The sequence below is a fragment of the Erpetoichthys calabaricus genome, chromosome 8 (genome assembly GCF_900747795.2).
Source record: "Erpetoichthys calabaricus chromosome 8, fErpCal1.3, whole genome shotgun sequence".
NCBI lineage: Eukaryota > Metazoa > Chordata > Cladistia > Polypteriformes > Polypteridae > Erpetoichthys > Erpetoichthys calabaricus.
The window spans coordinates 90,933,915-90,948,207 of NC_041401.2; the positions used below are offsets into that span (position 1 = coordinate 90,933,915).

General features: G+C 40.1%; 1 protein-coding gene across 1 annotated transcript in view; it reads left to right on the top strand.

Moving 5' to 3' along the window:
* The window catches only part of cuedc1b (CUE domain containing 1b), a 99,191-nt gene extending 86,636 nt beyond the window's left edge, over positions 1–12,555 (top strand). Inside the window, 4 exon segments of the mRNA XM_028807086.2 lie at positions 3,539–3,632; positions 3,718–3,776; positions 3,868–3,940; positions 8,824–12,555. Of these exon segments, the coding sequence (XP_028662919.1) occupies positions 3,539–3,632; positions 3,718–3,776; positions 3,868–3,940; position 8,824 (227 nt within the window). The 3' untranslated portion in view covers positions 8,825–12,555.
* Positions 12,556–14,293: the final 1,738 nt, after the last annotated feature.

Here is a 14,293-nt window from a genome sequence, read left to right on the forward strand (position 1 = left end):
AACACTTAAAATACAATGTTTTCTGTCATATAAATATTGTTAATGGTATTTGCAATGATGATTTACTTGTAAACTTGACCTTTAGGATGATTTAGACTTAGAATTTAAAGCTTTGTGCTGAATTAAAGCCTACATTATGGAGTCAATCTTGCAGAAATCCCACAATCCCTGTTCTGTTGCAGGCTTTAACAACGTGAACTGGCTGACCATTCAGGAATCTTGCTGTCATCCCTCAGCCATGTCTTGACATCTGTATGGGATAGTATAATTAAGTTGCAACCCAGATACTTAGAACTTCTGTAAGGTTAGGGTGAACAAGATGAGGTGAATAAGCAATTTGCCGCTGATTTTTCTAATGCAATTGGCGCAATTGACTTCAAACATGTTGTGATAAAGGCACCAGCACAAAATAAATTTGCTTTTGTAAACAAAAAGCACTTTCATTCAATTAATATATTGTTATTATTATATATAACACTCAGTGGTATTCCCTTGGGTCATAGGGTGTTTTGAGTCTTCTGAACATCATACACACTCGCCTGGGCGACCTAGCTGGAGTTGATCAGGCCCCAACTTGTGTGTGAGCAGCAGTCTGCCATGGTTCACTCTGCTTTATCCAAAGCCTCCTCTGTGATATTTTTGATGGTATCTCCTCTTAATGGTGCCTGTTGTGCTTAATCGACTTAGGGCCTTACAGAACAATTTCCCAATGAACACTCTGCATCCTGCTTCTATGGGCATGCACCATGCCTGCGGTCCCTTGCAGCAGCACTCCTCGTCCAAGCCATGATGCTTGTCTTTCTTCCTCTTGTATGAGTCCTCCACCCGGTCTTCCCAGGGAATTGGCAGCTTAAGCTTGAACACCTGTCTGGATGACAGATAGCAGAATTATGTCTGGCCTAGACATGGTCATGGAGATGATCCCAGGTCAACCATCAGCTGCCTGTTCCTAGTTGTTTCCAAAATGCCTGACTGCTTCTGCTGGTGAATACATGGTTCTCATCTGCTTTAACAATGGACATGGTTGTTCTACAAATGGTGTCAGCTACTGTTCTGATCACCAGGTTGTGGTGCCAACAATAGCACCCTTATCTCAGGGCCTTCGAGCAACAGCTGAGAATCTACTCCAGTGTCCCTCTGCCTTGGTACAGATGATAAGATGGTGATTCAATTTTTCCCTAGCAAAAAAGGTTAGCAGGTGTTGGAAGGATGCTGTACACTGAGTGTATCAGGAACTTTGGGCACTGGGGCTCAGCTTGCTGCTGTTCACTCCAAGAGATGTTTCTTTCCTCTGCCCTGTCCCATTTGGTCCAGGCACTCTGCTAACACATTCCTACAGCTTTACTGACATGCAGCTCCTCAACTCCAGCTCTTACCTCCTGCTGGACTAGTTGGCTCCTCAGCTTGCCTGTTGCTTTGTTGTAATGGGTCATCTGGAAACTGCTCAAGCCTGCCAGTCCTTTGGCCAATGTACCTGTGTGATGAGGTATGTCAAGGGTCTGTAGCAGTGTGCTAGGTTTTAAGTAAAAACAATTCTCTGTGGTTGCAGAGGTGGCTGAGAAACTGGGCTGCCATGGGTTTATACTGTGTGGGGGTGTGCTGATTGTTTAATTGGTCAGCTGTTCCACATCGGCAATCTGCAGATTGTAATTATGGCGCATCTCCCACAGGAAGATAAAACGAAGCCTGAGTAGGAAGTAGGATTGACAGAGAAAAAACAAAAAGAACAAAGCCTAGAGTCAGAGAAATATAGATGCTGGAGGATAAGTTGGGCAATACCGGACTGCTGATCAGTTTACAGGGAGCAGGATGGAGGAGCTCTGGGAGTTGGCTGCATTTGCAGAAGTGTAGAACTGAAAAGGCAGAGCTGGTAAGAGTGAGAGAGAGGTCACAGGAGCTGGAGAAAGGATGTGGTCCCAACATAGCTACATCTGAGAGGAGACACAGCGCACTGGGAGCTGCAGTGACCGACAGAGTTAGTCATTGCAGGTCTGCAGGTATTGGAATAGGTGGCAGATTGTGGGGGATGCATAAGGTTATGTCTGTGGGACACCCATGTCACCTGACAAGAACCGAAAGCGCGTATAAAAGAGGAACATGTGTAATTTTATCATTTCATTTGGATTTTAACTTATTTATTGGCTTTTTTAACCTCCACAATAGACACATTTTTTAATTGGGTTTAGATGTAGTTACTGAGTATGTATTATGGAAGAAACTTTTTTTTTTTTTAATTTATGGAATAGATGCACAAAGCACTTTTGTACCTTTCTCTTGCTTGGTTTGAATCCTCATTGCACTGGCTTATCATGGTACATGACTATTGATGCTCTGGGTTCAAGGGAGTATGTGACCTGCAGCCAACTTTGACATCACAACCTTTCAGCCCACAGTTCCTCAGTAGAGACTGTGCTTGTTCTACAACAGTCTATGCTCTCCACTTTCTTCCTGTCATCACTTCAATTCCCGCATGACAGACCTTGAGATTGGTAGATTCCCTGTACTGGTGCATATTTACAACTAATACTTGATGCTTAAATGTGTTTGGCTAACATTGTTGCGAAGTGGTCCAATTGAACTCTGCTTCCTTTATTTTATTAAATAGTGTGAAAGGAGACTTTAGGGACATGCCATATATGATGGGTGGCTTCTTCGCAATGCTGCTGTTGTCAGTTATGCCATAAAACACATAGCACACCTTTTTTATAGACAAAATAGATAAGATAACTGCCTTAATGTGTAGCCTAAGTGTTTGCATTAGGTATATTTACCAACATTGAAGACAGCAGTCTTAAGAAAACATGTCGGTCAACTGTAATGTAACACTGCTTAGGATAAAGTGGGTTTAGAAAAATGGATGGAGATCAGAATGTGACTGACACATCATTGAACAAGAATTTCTAGTCACTTTATTGTCCTGCCTGCTGGAGTCACTAAAATGCCAACACCAAAAACAGTTGAATAGGACCTGCAGATAGTGGAAACGTCAAGTAACATTAAGCCAGTTTCCACACTAAAGTTTTGTTTTATAAATCCTGTCTTTTGCGTATGAAATGGCTTATGCATGTTTCCGAGTGTAAACAAGTTTTATACATGAGGCCCCAATTCTTTCCCCTCTACACCACACAACTTCCCTACTGTACATATATGATATAAAGAAAAGATCCTTGTATTAGTTTAACAATTAGCCTTGATGCCTTTGTTATGCAGGTGTGTTGGAGATCCTGCTACTGTGAAGACTTGGGGTCTTAGGTTTCCGTCACTAAAGCTTTTTAAGGTTTTGGCAAGAGTTTTCAAGATTTTGTTGTGGGCAGTTCAGTTTAGTTGGCTAAGCACTCCCAAGGGTGGCATTGTGACCTTGAAGAGTCTCTTATCCTTACTGTGCTCCAGTTTTTTAATGCTGATGCATGTGTGGAGCACTTTGTGATGGTGTTTGTTATAAAAGATATTATGTAAAATAAAGGCAGTTTCTTTGTAACTAGATATATGGTATCAAGAAGCTTAAAATTAACTTAACCTTTTTATGATATACCCACAGCCACAAGAAAAAAGCTATTTGAAATTGCCCGAACTTTCTCAGAGAAGACAAAGATGAGGAAGCCGAAAAGGAAGACCCTGCTAAAACATCAGTCGTATCCTTTTCACATCTGTTTCTTCCTGTAATTAGAATAATGTATATAAGCAGAGCAATAGTATTTTTCTTAACCAAGCGGGCAGCCTGGGGAGTGCAGCCTCCACTGCCAACCTCTTGGATGATGTGGAAGGAAACTCCTGTGGTAAGCCTTGCAGTTGACAGTTATTTTGTAAATATAGCCATTAGCCATGCCAACCTCCAAATAATATTCTGTCTTATTGTTTCTTTTGTAGATGAAGACACGCTGATCAGAAGGCAACTTGCTGTACAAGAAGAAGGTAGTCTACACAAAGAAGGGTTGTCATGGTGAGAGTCAGAGATTTCCTGTCACTTCCTTCTAGCTGGGCTATGGCTCACTGTGCCAGCTCTGTTGTTTTTTGTCATTGATTTAATTTTCTCCCACACATTTTTTAGAGAGGCTTAATATGGGTCTGAGAATCCATTCTTGGCCTATTTGTTTATTTACAATAGTTCTCCTTATGTTGGCAGTTATTTTTTGTTTTTGTAATAACTGGGGAAATGCATATTTGGATGCCAGTAATTCTAGACAGTGACCTGTGTCAACCGAGTTTGCAGCATAGTATGCTATAATTCTTACAGTTAGGTCCATAAATATTTGGACAGAGACAACTTTTTTCTAATTTTGGTTCTGTACATTACCACAATGAATTTTAAATGAAACAACTCAGATGCAGTTGAAGTGCAGACTTTCAGCTTTAATTCAGTGGGATGAACAAAACGCTTGCATAAAAATGTGAGGCAACTAAAGCATTTTTTTAACACAATCCCTTCATTTCAGGGGCTCAAAAGTAATTGGACAATTGACTCAAAAGCTATTTCATGGGCAGGTGTGGGCAAGTCCGTCGTTATGTCATTATCAATTAAGCAGATAATTGGCCTGGAGTTGATTTGAGGTGTGGTGTTTGCATGTGGAAGATTTTGCTGTGAACAGACAACATGCGGTCAAAGGAGCTGTCCATTCAGGTGAAAGAAGCCATCCTTAAGCTGTGAAAACAGAAAAAACCCATCCGAGAAATTGCTACAGTATTACGAGTGGCAAAAGCTACAGTTTGGTACATCCTGAGAAAGAAAGCAAGCACTGGTGAACTCAGCAACGCAAAAAGACCTGGACGTCCACGGAAGACAAGAGTGGTGGATGATCGCAGAATCATTTCCATGGTGAAGAAAAACCCCTTCACAACAGCCAACCAAGTGAACAACACTCTCCTGGGGGTAGGCGTATCGATATCCAAGTCTACCATAAAGAGAAGACTGCATAAAAGTAAATACAGAGGGTACACTGCAAGGTGCAAGTCACTCATAAGCCTCAAGAATAGAAAGGCTAGATTGGACTTTGCTAAAGAACATCTAGAAAAGCCAGCACAGTTCTGGAAAAACATTCTTTGGACAGATGAAACCAAGATCAACCTCTACCAGAATGATGGCAAGAAAAATGTATGGAGAAGGTGTGGAACAGCTCATTATCCAAAGCATACCACATCATCTGTAAAACACGGTGGAGGCAGTGTGATGGCTTGGGCGTGCATGGCTGCCAGTGGCAGTGGGACACTAGTGTTTATTGATGATGTGACACACACATGGACAGAAGCAGCCGAATGAATTCTGAGGTGTTCAGAGACATACTGTCTGCTCAAATCCAGCTAAATGCAGTCAAATTGATTGGGCGGCGTTTCATGATACAGATGGACAATTACCCAAACCATACAGCCAAAGCAACCCAGGAGTTTATTAAAGCAAAGAAGTGGGAAATTCTTGAATGGCCAAGACACCTGATCTTAACCCAATTGAACATGCATTTCACTTGTTGAAGACTAAACTTCAGACAGAAAGGCCTACAAACAAACAGCAACTGAAAGCCGCTGCAGTAAAGGCCTGGCAGAGCATTAAAAAGGAAGAAACCCGGCATCTGGTGATGTCCATGAGTTCAAGACTTCAGGCTGTCATTGCCAGCAAAGGGTTTTCAACCAAGTATTAGAAATGAACATTTTATTTCCAGTTATTTAATTTGTCCAATTACTTTTGAGCCCCTAAAATGAAGGGATTGTGTTAAAAAAATGCTTTAGTTGCCTCACATTTTTATGCAATCGTTTTGTTCACCCCACTGAATTAAAGCTGAAAGTCTGCACTTCAACTGCATCTGTGTTGTTTCATTTAAAAATCATTGTGGTAATGTACAGAACCAAAATTAGAAAAAAGTTGTCTGTCCAAATATTTATGGACCTAACTGTATATTTATTAAGCATTTGCGATATTTAATGCTCGACTCTTCTTCACTGCCTGCATCTTTACTTAGGAAGGTAACTTGGTTGAGTTATACACTGTCAGTCTACTCAATACATCTCACTCTTTCAGTCAGTCACCAATTACAATCAATCAACTACTACAATAATATTACAAAGAAAGATTGAAAATGCTTTGGAAAAATAAAAATTAAGATTAAGAAAAATTGTAATGAGAAGGAGTATATATGAATCTTTACAGATGCACTGTGGCAATATTCTCTGCCACTGATGCCAAATATATGAATATACTAATTTCAGATTACTTGTTCACAGGTACAGTATATGCATGGATGAATATCCAACTATCCATCCATTTTCTAAATCTCCTTAATTCAATATTAGGTGAATGGGGACTGGGTCCTATTTCATCATCATCAGGAATGAAGTAGGATCCAGTCCAGATGACAGACCAGTCCTTTGCAAGACACACTCATATTGGAGTTGCCAGTCAGTTAATATGCATGTGGGAAGAAACTGGAATACATAGAAATAGGTCCAAAGACAGACACTGCTGACAGAACACACAATCGCCTAACGGCCAGTGGCCAAGTCAGGATTTGAACCCAGCACTCTGAAGCAATAAGGCAACAACTGTAGGTAAAGGAAAAAAACGATCTACGTATTTATTTATTGAATCTCATTTTACAGTTGCAGTTAGTTGCACCAATCCATCAAAGAAAACACACTTTTTTAACCATCTTAAAAGATGTCTCTAAACCGTTGAAATGAGGAGTAGTTTTGATTACATCTCAATTCCCAGTTCTCCCACAAAATAAATATCGTTTTCAGTTACAAGCCTCCAATATACCAGACTTTAGCAAATACAGCAGCGTAACAACTAAGAATTAAGTCAAGTATTGGTAAAATGTATAAAACTAATATAGTGACGCCTACCAACACTGGTGAAAATGGAAACTGCATATCTAAGAATTTCACTTAGCCTTCACAAATTTAAAAAGGACCAACTGTGTAAGACAGCAAAAAATCACTAACATAATTGACACCCTAATTCAATTTTTACTTTTCTACCATATCTCAGGCCTTAATGCCTTTTTGTTTTAACAGCGGACAAGTAAAACAAAAAAATCACACTGCATGTTGCAAAAGGAACATATGACAGTCCTTCATGAGAATATGATAAACAGATTTCCCAAAAAAGAAAAACCTACACTGCTGAGTAATTTTAGTCCAGTTCAGCTGATTCTTATATACCACAGGAAACTTACACTTCTAAGCCCAGAGCTTTACATTTTTAAAGATATTAATTAAAATCGCCCTGGGCAGCATGGTGGAGTAGAGGTAGTGCTGTTGCCAACTCCTCAGCAATTTGTGTCCCTAGTTCTCCCTGTGTCGAGTTTATATGTTCTCCCTGATTCTGCGTGGATTTCCTCTGGGGGCTCCGTTTTCATCCCTCTATCTAAAGACACATGGGTTAAGTAAATTGGTAGTGCTGAATTGGCCCTAGTGTGTTAATAGACAGGCACTCTGGCCTTGTGTCCTGTGCTAGCTCGGATAGGCTCCAGCCCTCACTGCGACCTTGGTCTGGATTACGGGAGTTAGAGACAAAGTACAGTGATAGCCCATATGTTGTATATATATTTCTATAGTGAAAACAAAATTCTTTTTATAACTGTTTTATACAGGTGGCACGGTGGCGCAGTGGTAGCGCTGCTGCTTGGCAGTAAGGAGACCTGGGTTCGCTTCCTGGGTCATTTGTATGTTCTCCCTGTGTCTGTGTTGGTTTCCTCTGGGTGCTCCGTTTTCCTCCCACAGTCCAAAGACATGCAGGTTAGGTGCATTGGCGATCCTAAATTGTCCCTAGTGTGTGCTTGGTGCGTGAGGGGGTGTGTGTGTGTGTGTGTGTACCCTGTGGTGGGCTGGCACCCTGCCCATGTTTTGTTCCTGCCTTGCACCCTGTGATTGGCTCCAGCAGACCCCTGTGACCCAGTGTTAGGATATAGCGGGTTGGACAATGACTGACTGACTATTTTATACAGTTTGAGTACAGCATCTTCACCCAGTGGTGATGGTTCATTAAATACTATACTGTACTGCCTGCCAGTAACACGAATGCAAAAACCTATACAGTACAATGTACTAAATAATCAATTGTAAAATGTGACTACATCAAGGCAAGGGCCAGTAGAAAATGAACTGATGACAAAAGGCTGGCTGGTCAAAACATTACTGGGTTCATTTCACAAACTTTAAAGATTAAAGATAACCAACCAAGCAAAAAAGCAAAACACATTCAGAATTCACTAGATGGGGAAAAGTTAAACCTAAACTGTTCCTCGAACTTTCCAAAGAAATTAATATTCTGTCACTGGTTAGCCTTTTTATGTAAACAAAGTTCAGAACTGTGACTCAGCCTTAAATAAGATGGCGACTTCATACAGCTTACAGTGCAACACCACACACATACACAAAGGCATCTGGAAACAATGAAGTGATGTAGCTACAACTACTTTGAATGGCAATGTCATCAGTTGGAACAGTAAACTGGCAAATACATAAACAATAAAGAATAACATTAAAACAAAACCCTACTAGTAATTTTAAATGCTGATGGAATCTTTTCGGAACATAAGGCCACAGTCCGAGGGGTGTGAAAGCTGCCCAATTCAAGCCTTGTTAAGGCTGTGTCGTTAAATCTGATACCATTTACTGCAGAAGGCTTATGTTCTCTGTACAGACTGGCGTCATGTACAAGGTTTGTTTTTGGTGTAAGCCCCATGATTTCAGGATTGGACTCTAGCATGTTGGCTTTGCAATGATAGATTGTTCTCTTCTGAGTGAGCTCTCTCTCTTCCTTTCAAAGAATGGCAACACAATCTCCAAGTTCCCCTCACTTTCTCATGCTTCTGTTATTTCTCTGTTTTTTAGATCCCCCGAGGTCTCAGCTCTTTGGGACATCGATGCTGCAGCCAAGTTTGCATTAAGTGGGTGTATCAGCTATATGACGTCCTCCTGTCCTAAGCAGCATTCTGCCAGATTTTATTCATCAGCTGTCTTAACCCTGGGGCAGTAGCTGTGTGACTCATCAGATCTGTCGTCTTGAGGAGCGACATTAACACAGGGCTCTCCTGCTACTTGTTGATCCACCTTTTGCTTTTAACGCAGAGCAATTTTCTCATTCTTTTTCTTTTCCTTTTTAACATAAAACAAACAAAAAAAGACGTCATTTTTCTTTAGCCGCCATTGCCCCAGGAAAATAAGTGTATTATTGAGTTTAAAGAGTATGATTTGGCCTTGGGTTATTCAGCATGCATGAGGTGGCAGCAGAGCTTTGATAGATCATTCAGTCTTTACTTTCTGGGCCTTTGGAACATGGCTTAAAAAGGCTTAACTCTTTCACACAAAAGACAATGTCGACAAGTTTCTTCAGAAGGTATTAGGTGAAGTGAATGTCCGTGGTATCAGCCATTTTGTTTGATGTGTGTATTTGTTCCTACAAACAAGCTCTAGAAGCAGTATGTACCCCCGTTCTGTTCTGTCATGTTTTGAGTATTCACCTTGCCTACTTTGGTGCTCTAGCTGGACTTTATGAGCAGATACTGCTTATAGCTGCACCTTTGTTCCAAGAAATGATATGGGAGATGGCATTAGAGTAGTACCCATTATTTTCAGAAATTAACATTTCCAGTTGCTACTGGAAAAAAAAAAAAATTTTTTCCATATTGTAGGTCTCTGTGAGGCTAATATCACATAAAGGTACAGATATCTATAGTAGTCAGCCAGCAGCCGTTATCTGCTACTTATCCCTGAGCATGGTGTGCGAGTGCTTATGTTGACGTCGATACCCACTTATCAGTGTAGACCTTTTACCTTTGTCTTTATCTTACTTTGATAGACTCAAACATATTTCAGAGTTGCATGCTGCAACTGATGCAAATCCAAGCTACTTGCACACAGAATGTTTTTCAAAGCTAACCATACATGCATTTAAACTGCATTAAGGAAGCCATGCACTGGTTTGAGGTCGCTAGAGAAGCATGTGGAGACCCCATGAGCAATCATAAAATCCACCTGGCACCATATTAAACAGTTTCCTTCAGAGACATGCACTACTCCGACAGTGCCTTTCTTATTTTTTTCTGAAAATCTTGAGCTCAAGGTCAGTAATTCATTATTTTGTCTCTCAGAGTGACAGGGCATAGAGGCTAGATGGATGTATATTGTTTTGGGATATCCAAGTTAAATCTTTCCAAGCCCCATTTACTTCACCAGACTTTATGTAATCAGTTACGTGCTGATTGCATGGTGCATTTCACAAATGTGACGGAAAAGAAAGCAGTGCAACACTTGGAGACTTTAATGTATATGGGGATACCAAGTAAGCTGATGTGTGCTGAGACCGTGCACTGCCTCTGCTTTAGTTATAGTGCCCCGCATGTCTTGGCTTCTTTTCTTAAATCCTGGTCCATTGATAAGAGAAATAACACAAAGCAGCATTTGTAAATATCAGTCATGCATGGTGCCTGTCTGGATTCTGTGTATCATTCCCATGTTCCATGCTAGCTTGCTAAAGCGTTGCAATGCCCAGTTTCCAGTTGATGAGCCAAAGCAAACCATGTCTTAGCATCATAAATTCTTTCAAGCAGAAACTGATAATTTAGGAAGAAAAATGATCATACAGAGGGCAACAGTGAGCATATGCATTGACTTTCACAGGATTCAATGATAATGTCTGCAGTTGTGTCCCACAATGGCACGTAAGCAGTAGAAGCCTTTGATTAATGCATCACATCATAAGAAGGACTTTTATTTTCAGTATATGGAATTGACTGCCTGCCTCACATGATGGCAGCATCAAGTCTCAGGGATATTCATGCTTCTGTCCTGCTCATGTCTGCATATTCAGATCAGAGAAAAGGTAGGAGGCATGCAATTTAATGTAGCTTATCTCTGTTCAGAAACCAATAGATGATATCACTGTGAGTCGGTCCAGACTAGGACATGTTGTCTTAAAGTGCTTTTTTCTTATCTTATTGCATCTCCACTCATTACCAGTAAATGTCAACACTGACCATGAATGCTAAATTTCTTTTCGATTATAGACAGGGCATTTAAGACTCAAGTATGGTTTAAAATTATTGAGTGTAAAATGACTTTTGGCCTGACTGTAAGTCACCTTTAGATTTGAGTGTTGGTTCACTGGACACTCTTTCCATGCACTTGTTTACATATAAAGGTTTCAGTTTAAGAAAACCACTTCAAAACTTGTTAAACATTTATCTGAATTAGCTCAGCAACTGGAAGAAAACTAGAAAAATTTGAAGGATCTAAACACACCCACCTCAGTGAGTAATTTTGGCATTAAGCTTAGGGGGATTTTGGAAACCTCCAAAAGGTGAGATGCCATGTACCTTCAAAGCTCCAACTCTGAACAGATGACCTGAGTTTTAATGTAGTGCGTACTTTTTAAGTTCTGTTGGTAAACTGAGAAAGGTATTGTGATTTTTTTTCATTGCACCAATGTTTTCATGAGTGTCCGAAATTGTGCAGTAGCTTCACTCACCAACCTCCCTCTCTGCAACTGAAGAGGCTGGTTAGCTTGCAGCCCCATTGAACTTAACTAGTCATCCATGATAACCACAAACACCATACAGGGGTACAAAGTTGACTTTGGGAATAAATACAACACAAGAGACCAAAAAACCCAGAGAGATGAGCCAGCCAAGTTAGAAGTTTCTAACACAACTATAGGAGAGGATTAAAACAATCAAATTCTGTTATAATGTTGTTCATGAAATATTGGGAGGGGTGGAAGAAGACAAGAAAGGGCCAGTTGTCACTAAAGAGATAACAAGTAAGCGTAAGGTCCTAAGGGCCCCACTAATACGCCTCTGTGAATACAGTAACATAGGACTCTGTTCTTCTTTACTGCAAAGCTCACCAGGCCTCAGAATCTTATCAGTTGCTTTTCCCCTTGCACAGCATTCTTTTGTTATTTTACTTCCGATGTCACAATAATCATTAAAAGGAGACAACTCGAGACTTTCATTTCCACTTGATAGGCAAGTGTGCGATTCTGGATTGGCTTCTGCTTTTAACTGCTAAGGAGCGGCTGTTCCAGAAGGTGAACCTTCCCAGCATGCTCCGCTTTAGCTGCCCCAGCAGGAGCACAGTGCTTACTGAATGTACTAACTGAGGGTTTTTGTCAAGAGTGGCTGTGACTCCCTCTGTGCAAGAACTCATATTTATGATTGACCTTTTATGGGTGGGAAAAACTTGCAAAATGCAAATACATGAGAGAATGTATTCTGATGTACTGGTTTTAAAACTTATTTAGATGAACGCAACTTTTTAGTCAAGCTGATACAGTCTATTAAATCTGCAGGTCCTTGTTCAGGAAGACAAGGTCCTTCTTTTCTAATCCTGAAAAAAATTCATTTAATAGTAAATGTTTTTAATAAAATAATCAGAATGATTATATCTATTGTATTACTGATGGAATGATAAACAAAAAAACCTGAGTTTTTAAAAGTCCTTTCAACCTGTGAAGGCTTTGTGTGTGATTGTTGTATTTTACAAATTATTTCAAAATTGATTTTCTTACGTCTAAAAGAAAATGTTTATTAGCTATTGATATATTAAAGTGATGTTGTATTCTTCTGTGTTTTTGCACTTGTTGCTTATTGTTAGTTTTGCAGCGGGATTCTTGCTCGATGCTGCATACTGGAATAATTCCCACTTGTGGTGTCATGTAAGGAGTTGCATTTGGAGAGGTAAACAATTCTCTGGAGGAAGAGGAGGTTAGGAGCATCCACTGATACAGCACGTTGCTGCAACCCCCCACATGACAAACCACCTCAGGATCCCAGATTAGGACCTGAGTGCAGCCATGTAACACCTCCGCACCACACTAGTTCAGGTGGAACAGTGTGAGGTTTTTTATGGCGGCTGGAGTGTCAATTCTGCCACCAACCCCAAAGTCTTCCCCGCAGTGTGGTAGGCCTGGACTGATCACTAAATGGCACTTCAAACCAATAAGCGTTTCATGCCTGTTTCGGTAGCACTCGGCCTGATTGTGATGCCAGGCTCACATAGATTCAGGGGTCTTATCATGTGACTCAGCTTGACAATGTCTTGCTTGTTGGAGGAGGTCTATAATGATATGTGGTGAACATACAAACTGCACATAGGTTGCCTCGTAGCAGATTCAAACCAGTGGTCAATGAGGCAGTACATTTTTGAATGGTCACTAATACGAGTTACCATTTGCATTCCAGTGCCTTGTGGGAGTTTAATTCTATTAAGGTGAAAAAGAGCAAATAGACATTGAAGTGAGAATGTAGTCTCCTGAGCCTAATGTAGGTAAAACATATTTAGACAGAAAACCAAGCAATATTGTAATAACATTTGCTTTGAAGTATATCATCATACTAGTAATAATTAAGGCTTACATTCTGCAGCCAGTTTGTTTGAATGAATAACACAGTTATCATGATAGTACAAATAGGAAGAGAGAAATGTATAGATTACTAATGACAAACGTAAAAACTGGAGTGATCATTTTTAACCCCTAACTAAATAACTGCAGGAGCAACTCAGACATGTGAACTAACAAAGAGCAATGCAGGAGAAAGAGTGACAGTGACAAATGTGTTTCCTTAAGGGACAACGGTAATGTAATTGGTTTAAATTATAGAATACAGAAGATGGCAATGAAATGCATCCAGATGAAATAACAATATAATATAATAACAGTACTTCAGGAACGGCTAGAAGCAAAGCCTGAATGGTATGAATATCCTACATTTTTTTTAACAATATCAGAGGATATTTTTGTGTGTGATAAAAGCTAATTTTATAGTAATAACCAGTTGTTTATATTTGATATCACTTCTTGTATGGAGTTTGGCTAACTGTTCTGCATCTGAACCATAAAAGATCAAGATTTTGAAAAGAATACAGCTGGGACTCAAACCCGATGCTGCTGACTTGCAGTCGGACACGCTGCCTTCTGTGCTAATGTGCACCTGCCAGAGAATGATGCAAAGAGTGCCCGTTCTGGCTGTTAAATGCAACACCATTGTGATTTTCTCCCTTTTTTCCCCCTGATTAAATTAACTTTTTGATAAGGTTGTTTTTTTTTGTCTGGGCCTTAAGGCCATTGGTAGATCAATTAGTGAATACTGTTTTCTTAGGTCGGTTGCAAGTAGACAGAAATTTCTTGTTAGTTAGTCAGGGAGTGGCAGCTTTTTTATATCTGTCTATTATAATAAAAAAAAAATCTTGGGACGAGACGTGACCTCTTGAGAGACTTTTTGGAATGAAGTCCCATGAGACATGACTTCTGCCATTAGATTCTTTCAAGTCACGCCTTACTTACAACTATTTTCAAACAAGA